Source organism: Megalobrama amblycephala, linkage group LG3 (assembly GCF_018812025.1).
Source record: "Megalobrama amblycephala isolate DHTTF-2021 linkage group LG3, ASM1881202v1, whole genome shotgun sequence".
NCBI classification, from domain to species: Eukaryota; Metazoa; Chordata; class Actinopteri; order Cypriniformes; family Xenocyprididae; genus Megalobrama; species Megalobrama amblycephala.
Window position 1 is genome coordinate 51,421,764 of NC_063046.1, and position 10,044 is coordinate 51,431,807.

The 10,044-nt window shown below is 36.9% G+C and overlaps 2 protein-coding genes across 2 annotated transcripts; both read right to left on the reverse strand.

The window, feature by feature from the left end:
* Window positions 1–1,297: 1,297 nt before the first annotated feature.
* Window positions 1,298–2,379, reverse strand: LOC125265642 (histone H2B-like). Its single transcript, XM_048186005.1, has one exon. The coding sequence runs from the start codon at window positions 2,298–2,300 to the stop codon at window positions 1,890–1,892; it is 411 nt and encodes a 136-aa protein (XP_048041962.1). The 5' UTR covers window positions 2,301–2,379; the 3' UTR covers window positions 1,298–1,889.
* A 4,234-nt stretch (window positions 2,380–6,613) lies between these two features.
* On the reverse strand, window positions 6,614–7,749 carry LOC125265645 (histone H2A-like). The gene has a single exon (XM_048186007.1). The coding sequence runs from the start codon at window positions 7,724–7,726 to the stop codon at window positions 7,340–7,342; it is 387 nt and encodes a 128-aa protein (XP_048041964.1). The 5' UTR covers window positions 7,727–7,749; the 3' UTR covers window positions 6,614–7,339.
* Between the last annotated feature and the right edge of the window lie 2,295 nt (window positions 7,750–10,044).

Genomic DNA, 10,044 nt, shown 5'->3' on the forward strand with positions numbered 1-10,044 from the left:
TATTATTTTATTTTTTTTGCAATTTTTGAAATTAAATATTTTTTATGCATTTCGTCATTCATATTCTTTGTTGATAGACTCTCAGGGACGAACAAAACTACTAAATAAAACATATATTTGACAGCCATTATAACAGCATGAGAAACGTTTATTTCCACTGTGATGAGATTTCAGATGTTTCTCACAAACATGAACTTGATTGTCAGTAAAAGCTGAGCAGAGACGTCACTAATATCTGATAGATTAAAACTGTATTAAATATGAAGAACAGCATGTTCATTGTGGCATTTTAAGAGAGCATTTCAGCAACTGTTAAATATGACAAGACTTATACTGTCAGACTAATCAATAAATTACTTAAATTAACTTTAAATAATTTGTTTATTGAAAATATTTCACACAAATATTGACCACATTCAAATAAACCAAATTAATTTTTGTTTATTTATTTATTTTACTCTGAACTTGGACCTTGGAAGAACTATTTGTTTTTCAGTCACTTGACTGATTATTTGAAATGTCTGAATAGTCCAGGGGTTTTTAATGACCCATACATGATTGAAGGAAAATACATGCAAAAGCATGGACAGATTTCTAAGAAAAAATAACACTTATCAAATACATTAATGTTCTCTCATGGAACACCATGGTCAGGGCTTCTCACTTTACTTTAGTTATTTTCGTACAACACATGTTACTCTCAGTGGAAATCTGATCTGTGGTTTGTGATTCATGTATGAATGTTGAATGATGAATGTTGACATGATCAGGTCTGTAAATCCCAGCACTACTGGAGCACAAGTTTCACATAATCATCATCCTCTACAGCTGCAAGAGCAACAGTGTTGAGACGATTTTCAGGAACAGATGGATCAGAGCTTCAGAATCAGAGGAGAATCGCTGCTGTCTCATAAGGGCTTTCTAAAGAGCTGATTGTGTGGAAGAAAAATAATATTCAAAGCTAAATGTTGAAAATGTTTCGCATTTTAAAATAGAATAAATACATTTCATGTTCATCTTTTTAAAATAAAACAATTACTTGGACTATTTGGAATAACACAATCAGTGAAAATTTAGTTTTTCTATATCTGTTCTAAAATTCCTCCCATCAGTCATAAAACATCTATCCAGTAGCAGTTTATTTTACAGTCCTGTTCCCCTTGTACATACAATGTAATTATAACAGTAATTACAATAATTGGGTAATAACTAGGTCCCCCCTGAACCTATATAACTCTGTAGTTGTAGCAGTTTTACTTAGATTGTGTTTTGTTATTCTCAATGAAGACAACACTGATGGAAGACGTCTCAGGATGTTTATTCTGAAGAAACAGGCCTGCAGAAACACAGAGCACAATGATTTTTTTGGGGATAGGCTACATGTGTCCCCCCCTACAGTCTGCCCACACAAAATGGAGAAAGCAACACTCTCGTTTGAAGAGCGAAAGAAAGAAGGCACAACCGACCCCGTCAATGACAAATGTGCTTCTAAAGATGGCGCTGTTCGCACATCGCACGAGGGATCATGCAAGTCACTAATATGTGCCTCATATAAGACAATATTCTGCATGAATGGTTCCCACTAGAATTATGTATATTGTGCCCTATTATAACTCAAAACACAAATATGAGATCACAAAAAAATAAGTTCGTTAACAATATTCATTACATTTTATTATGAACCAAGTACCTTATATTACACACCATTTTCTTAGGTAAGAACACTATAAACACTAAAGTAAAATGAAGCGCAACCATATATTCGAGTTAATTTATTACACCAGACTGATGCTTAACAGCAGTTGACACTAAGGAACTGATAACAGTTCCTTCACTTTTATTTGACAGTGTAAAGTCAAGGCTCTTTTTAAAGACAATATGGGTGGCTCTTAAAAGAGCCTTTGGGTTCGCAGATGAGATGTCGCTTTACTTTGAACTGTGTATTTGGTCACAGCCTTTGTACCCTCAGACACGGCGTGTTTGGCCAGCTCACCGGGCAGCAGCAGACGCACGGCGGTCTGGATCTCTCTCGATGTGATGGTGGAGCGCTTGTTGTAGTGAGCGAGACGAGACGCTTCACCGGCGATGCGCTCGAAGATGTCGTTGACGAAAGAGTTCATGATTCCCATCGCCTTGGAGGAGATTCCGGTGTCGGGATGAACCTGCTTCAGGACTTTGTACACGTAGATAGCGTAGCTCTCCTTCCTGGACCTCTTGCGCTTCTTCCCACTCTTCCCAGCGGTTTTGGTGACGGCCTTCTTCGAGCCCTTCTTGGGGGCAGACTTCGCTGGTTCAGGCATGATGCTTCGTTCAGAAACACTCAAAGAACAGTAAAACTCCAGTACCAGAGGTGGGTTATTATACACTGCCCTATGCTAATTTCAAAAGGGAAGAATGGCCTTCTGTGATTGTGAGTCTTTGTGGACCAACCCATAAAATGATTTCATTGGTCACATTAAACGTTCCTTGCCTTGTAGGCGAGCCAATCAGAAGCTTTATGTTAATCACACTCATCGACAACTACCATCCCCCACACCCGACTGTTTCATTTTCCCGCATTTTTCGGAATGAATAAGTGAAATATTGTGAATAATTTAATAAGCTTTTTGTGTAGGCACGCTAGAGTTTCTATATATTATTTTAACTTTTATTTAGAAGCAGAAACAACTTGTTTATTACTCAACGTGAATGCGATCAAGAATACATTATACTTGCATTCATATATGCGTGTTGATGGATCCGAAATGGTCAATATTCATATTCATGCACTTTTATTAATATTTATGTTAATCGTTTATGGCTTATGATTTATCAGTTTCACTTTTGATTTCCTATATTTATGTACTCATACTTTATAGATTAATTCTTATCATATTTTCAAGTATTTACTTGTTATTGTATCCTAATGGTTATTTTTATTTTATATTTACGAGTATGCTTGCTATGTTCAATTGTTCTTCAAGTGTTCCAGTGTGACAGCCAGGTCACACTGACACGTTTGTAGTTATACATTGGACGCCTGCCAAGTACTGAAGAAGTGATGTTTTTCAGAATTATTGCTCATTTGAATCTGATCAAAATATGTCTGCTGACATTTGCAAAATTCCCTATAGGGGATAAAACAACTATTTTTGACACTGGACCAGTAGATGACGTAATGGGTGAAATTAACCTTTTCTTTTAGAACAAAAACATCAATTTGAGTGGGATGTAAATTTCCCTATATGCTCATGGTATAAAGCTGACCGGGTCTTTAATAATTCAGCTTTTTCCCTCCTTTGTTCTCCTTGTCTTCTGCTTCTCTCTCTCATCTGCAATTGTATAATATCTTAATTATTGCTCTTTTTGATCTTCATCTATTAGATACAATACTCTAAATTTTATTATTAACTATTGACTAATACTTTATGATGGTTATTTTACCTTTTGGTTTTATTAAGTATTTTCATTATCGATTAAAGTTTGCGTGTGAGGCTAAATTTAATTGTAATGAATAAATAATTTTTCATCAACTTTATCATCTGCCTGGATCTCATTGTCCCAAGTTTCTGCATCACGTGTCTTTTAAGAACAAGCGTTAATAAACTACATTAATGAAAAAAAAACTGCACAATAACCACACACGCTCAAAAACGTATTAAATTGTAGTTTATTTAACTGCAAAGCAGAACCGTGGAATATACGATTGAATTCTTTAGATTTAATTGCTTTACAATTTGCAAAAAACAAAACAAAACAAAAAAACAGTCATGAACCTATAATCTTATAAAATCTAATTAATTTCACCACCAAGAAACTTGTTCTTTGTGCAGAGATGTGGGTGGCTCTTAAAAGAGCCGTTGTTTGTTTTTGTTTTCCTCTCTTTTTCACGAATGATTTAACCTCCGAATCCGTACAGGGTGCGTCCCTGTCGTTTCAGAGCGTACACAACATCCATGGCGGTGACGGTCTTTCTTTTGGCGTGTTCAGTGTAGGTAACAGCATCACGAATAACGTTCTCCAAGAAACACCTTCAACACACCGCGAGTCTCTTCATAAGATCAGGCCAGAAATACGCTTGACTCCGCCACGGCGAGCAAGACGACGAATAGCGGGTTTAGTGATTCCCTGGATATTATCGCGAAGAACCTTTCGGTGACGCTTAGCGCCTCCTTTTCCGAGTCCTTTTACCGCCTTTTCCTCTTCCAGACATTTCTGCAAGATAATGTTTCTTCACACCACAGCAACTGAATAAAAGAATCTCCAGAAGAGGGGATTATAGTCAGCTAGCGGACCTAGTTGAAACCACATTTATGGGCGGTTCTAGTTTATGTTACCCCTTTCATCTTTCCAAGTCGAGGTCAGTCTTCCGATGCTTGATAGAGGAAATACTTATAGGGTTTAATTAAGTCTTTATATATATATATATATATTATATATATATATTATATATGAAACAATTATGTTATTTGAACAATTAAACCTTCTTGAGCCATCAATGTGGCAATATTTGTTTTTTAATTAATTATAAAAATTCCAAACACCACAGAAGTGCTCGTCCCCAGTCATGTAGAGAGGGAAATTGCTTTATTTTGAGCTCAGAAACAGGTTTTTCTACCATTTCAAATACAATAATGTATGCATAACTATCAAATATATGATGTAAATGACATAAACAAACCAAATGCTGAATAAATATTATAAAATATATAATGAATATAGTGGTCCCCTGGAGTTGTGTCACTGGTGTTACCTTTAACAAAAATCTCTTATTTTGAAAGAAAAAAAAAAAAATCACACTAATGACATCACTTGACTTCCTTCTTCCTATTTCCTGCAGATCAATGAAGAAAGGCCAATGGAAAGTCCACTCTTTTCAATAATCAGAAATTTCAATTAGAAAATCATAATTTCATATGAAGCTTTTAGTTGAAGTCACTGGTGTGACCTACTTTATTGCTAGGGAATTATAAAAAACTAGAATACAAATGGATTAAATTACTTGATTTAGTGAATATATCATGATTGACAACATGTGGGTTGATTCCTTGCAGCAGCCATTTTGTAAAATGCATTTTTCATGAAAAATGTCACTGGTGTTACACGTTTATAGATAAACTTTATTTAAAGCTATTCATTTAGTTCTTTTGCATAAAATAGCACTAAGATTACGTGATTCTAACTTTTATTTCTCATTGTTAATCCTCCTCTGGGCAGATATGGCTAAATTAAGGGTATATGGCTAAATTCAGTGCAGCGACTTTACAGACAGGCATTTTTTACAGACAGTTTTAAAATGTTGTTTATGATCTTTTTCTGACTGCTTTCACTAAGTGTCAATGATAGTCTTTTATTGTACACCAAATGTAAAAATTTAGTCCAATCTACTTAATTATAGTTTAAAAAATTAAGGATCTTTGGTCCTATGTATACATCACTGGTGATTCATTTTGGCACTAGTGTTACTGTTTTTTTCTGTCACATTAAATAAAATGTGTAATATGTGACATGATAATAATTTTACATCCAATTGAATTGAACACTCAAGAATTAAGATTTAAAGGATTGCATCATTACTGTTTTTCAAATATTTTCATTGTTATAGCAAATACATGGTTGTGCAATTGAATTATAATCATTCAATCACACTTTTAACTAACCTGATTAAAATAAATATCACATAATCTCCTTATTTTTTTGCATTATCATTATTATTCTGTAACTCTGATTGCATATGCTGAAAAAATTGAGAAATAATATTTCATAAAAACATTTAAAATTTGCCAGAGAAGTAAGGTAACTGTCATTTATGTGTATTCATAAAGTCAAAGTGTAATATAATAATGTGGTCTAAGTTTAAATGTTAGAAAAAGAAATACATTTTAAGACATTTTTTTTCATACCAAATGTGGACGTTTCTGTAGAATGACCCATATATATATATATATATATATAAAAATATATATAAGATATATATAAAATATACTAAATATAACTAAATAGAAAGACACTTAAACCATTATTCACCTCCATTAATTTGCTTTTAGATTTGATTAACAGAAAACTGGTGCTGTGGTCCTGATGTAGGGATGTTGTCCAGTTATCTTCAGTCTCCATAATCTTTAAGCAGGATGACCTGCAATGACATGAAAAGGTTTTTAGCTAAATAACATAGGATCACAGCTGTAAAAAGTAGTTAGAATTTTTTTGTCCAGTATGGATACGGAGGAAAAATATGTCATACCTAACTATGTAAATTGAAAATTTAAAAATCCTTAGCAAAATTGTAAGAACTAAAAAATATAGACATATTTAAGTAAAGGGATCAGTTTAAATTCCATTAATTGATTATTGTTTCATAGCACATATAATCCAAAACAATGCGTTGATATTACGTTTGCTACTTTAGAAAACAGAAATCGCTAACTTACCTTTGTGAAAATGTAGAGCAAGCATACATAAATGGACATATCTTGGTGAAAGTGATGTTTTGCGTCTCACCACTGTGACGCTTAACAACTCAACCACATCACATAAAAGGAAGATGGAAAAATCACAATTTTTCAAAAATTTTATTTTAATCTCAATTTAATTTTTATTTTAAGTATATAAAATGTACGCATTTCATTGTTGGCATATATGGTCTACTCACTGCATGAGGAGCAGTGGCCATTTTGCTTAAAATGACAACAACATCAGCAGCAGAAAGACATGCAGATATTTTGACCCAGAAAGAAGGGCACAATATGAGAGAGAGACAAAATTAAAAATATAAAAGTGAAGGCAATGTCTCCCTTCAAACCGGTTACAATCTTCAACCCCGTAACATTCTCATTCTTTTGGGGGGAAAATGTGAAAATCATCATGATACATTTGTAGTTACTAAATTGTTATGAGGGACACGAGCAGTAGGTAGATGTTTGTTCAAACAAGTTCTGTGTAAAACCTTTTTAAAACCAATTCCTTTTTGTCCCTACAGAGTTGAGAATAAAAGGCATTTAAATCTGATAATATTAATAATAAAAAGGTCTTTAATGCCTGAGGTGGGAAAATATGATTTTTGGAGGTTATGTGCCTATAATGATGTTAGTTATTATTAATTTTCTAAAGAACCTATGTAATAAAAAAAAACAAAATAAAAGTCCAGGATGAAAAATGCCAGGAAAAACCCATACTTGGAACTTGCAAATCTCATGACGTTAATAAAACCATTTATACATAATGAAAAAAGTACAACAACGTATTTCATTGTATGCTGGTATCAACTTAAATAGTGATTGGAGTAAAGAAATCACTCTCTCAAGGAGAAATTGGGTGGCTCTTAAAAGAGCCTTTTGTTTTAGGAGAACCTCTTGTCAGTTTATTTGGTCTTCGCTGTTTTCTCGGTTTTCTTGGGCAGCAGCACGGCCTGAATGTTGGGCAGCACACCACCCTGAGCGATGGTCACACCACCCAGAAGCTTGTTCAACTCCTCGTCATTGCGCACCGCCAGCTGCAGGTGACGAGGAATGATACGGGTCTTCTTGTTGTCGCGAGCGGCGTTTCCAGCCAACTCCAGGATCTCAGCTGTGAGATACTCGAGCACAGCGGCCAAATAAACCGGAGCACCGGCACCAACACGCTGGGCATAATTGCCTTTGCGGAGAAGCCTGTGAACACGGCCGACGGGGAATTGCAGTCCAGCCCTGGAAGAGCGACTCTTGGCTTTGGCGCGAACCTTTCCACCGGTTTTTCCTCGTCCACTCATTACAGCTTATAGTTTGTTTTCGACTACCAAAAGCAATAATGCTATTAACCGTTGTGAGATGACTTTTAAATGAAAGCGTGCCAGTCTCCTATTGGCTGAAGTCTGAACACATTCCCAGCCAATCAGTGATCTTCCCTCCATACTCCAAACCCAACCCCCTTTCTGCAATGACAACCCTCCTGTCATGTAGTGTTATTTAATGCCGCTAGGCCTACTTTTAATGGGTGGCTTTATTTGGTCTTGAAGAATAGTTTTCAGCAACAGAATAGTTTTAGTTTACTGGTATGAGCAAACAAACATGTATGTTGAAATTCAGGGCGGTGAGGGACACACGCTCCTCTCCTTAGATGCGGACACAGTCGATGATGAGCTCGCCGACACTTGGGCCCATTCTCTTGCATTTAGCTGTTTATTATTATTATTATTATTGTTGCATTGCATTGCTAAGAACATACATAATCAATGCCAGGGCTAAATACAACTGAGACGGGGCGTTTCCTCCGAGGAAGCAGGGGAGGCAGTGCCTCCTCAAAGAAACTGGATGAGAAAATAATCGATATTAGAAAAATAAAACAATGCAAATGTTACTAAACTTGACATTAAAAAGTGTAAATGTCACTCGTTTTTCTAAAGAAACATTGTCAAACCGCGACACCCGCAGGTACAGTTACAGTTACAGCGGGGAGTCTCTGTGCCTACCTTCAGCTCATAGAAACAAAGCAAGCCCCATAAGCGTGCAGTGGATTTAGCGGGGGTAACTGAGGGTGTACTCACACTAGGCACTCTGAACTGTGCCCGAATGCATTTGACCCCCAAAAAAACGTTCGTTTGACTAGTGTGATTTAGCCGGCCCTGCCCGCTTGGAAGAGGTGGGCCACCCTGCTGAAAAAACCAGCTTAAACCAGCCTAAGATGGTTGGCTGGTTTTAGCTGGTTTAAGCTGGTTTAAGCTGGAAATAGCTGGTTTTAGCTGGTCTCCCAGCCTGGCCAGGCTGGTTTTAGCTGGTCTCCCAGCCTGGCCAAGCTGGTCAAGCTGGTCTACCAGCCTGGCCAGGCTGGTTTTAGCTGGTCTCCCAGCCTGGCCAGACTGGTTTTAGCTGGTCTCCCAGCCTGGCCAAGCTGGTCAAGCTGGTCTCCCAGCCTGGCCAGGCTGGTTTTAGCTGGTCTCCCAGCCTGGCCAAGCTGGTCAAGCTGGTCTACCAGCCTGGCCAGGCTGGTTTTAGCTGGTCTACCAGCCTGGCCAGGCTGGTTTTAGCTGGTCTCCCAGTCTGGCCAGGCTGGTTTTAGCTGGTCTCCCAGCCTGGCCAGACTGGTTTTAGCTGGTTAGTCAGCTGGCCTTCCAGCCTGGCCAGGCTGGTCAAGCTGGTCTCCGAACCTGGCCAAGCTGGTGTCTATGGCTGCCTTTACACTTGGCATTAACATGTGATCACCGGGATCTGATAAAGCAGATCAGATCATCAGTCAATCAGAACACAGCACGTTTACACTTGGCAACATCAACTGATTTTTCTATCTAGGTAACAGATCGGATTGGTCTTTCCTGCGCAATATTTAAATAAGTCTGCAGAGAATGGCCCGGTGCAATGTCAACCTGAAATAATGGGTTTTCTTTTGAAAAGCATTTTCAGTCGAGGGACAATTTACAAATCAAAGATAAGGGTAGAAGTCTCAATAGTCTCCATACGGGGGTTCTCCATCTTTTTTTCTGACCGTTCGCGAGAGAGGGTGCGACCTGCGAATGCAGACACGATGGCTGGATTGCGTTTACATTACACTGAAATTCGATCACAATGCGTCCTCAACTACCTCTGGACCAGGACACACTGATCAGATAACATTCCAATCAGACGTGCATTTACACTTGTCTTTTCAATGTGTATGTGGACAACATCCGTATACAGGTTGCATGTTAATGCCAAGTGTAAACGCAGCCTATTTTACCAAATTACAAATTAATCAGATTGTTCCACTTACTGACAAGGTTCAATTCAAGGGTAGTTTAGTATCACTGTCAAGCAGGCTAGATGGTACAGCTTAAATTATTCTAGTTGCTAATGATATAATATATCTGAGAGGAGTCTAAAACAAAATGATAAAACTGGTTTCACAAATAAATTATAGCATAAAATAAAGCATGAATCTGTAGCATGCTCTGACTAAAATGAGATAAAATTATTGTCTGAAGAAATACATTCACCATAGTTGTATGACCATATATAATCAACTTTCATTTTTAACAAGTGTTTGGGTTATGAATAGACTTAAATAAAAATAAAACAAACACCACATTTTTATAATAAATAATTTTCATGTCATCAG

What these genes read in the sequence shown, in the direction of transcription:
- LOC125265642 (XM_048186005.1), bottom strand. Translation starts at nt 2,300, where the DNA reads ATGCCTGAACCAGCGAAGTCTGCCCCCAAGAAGGGCTCGAAGAAGGCC.
- LOC125265645 (XM_048186007.1), bottom strand. Translation starts at nt 7,726, where the DNA reads ATGAGTGGACGAGGAAAAACCGGTGGAAAGGTTCGCGCCAAAGCCAAG.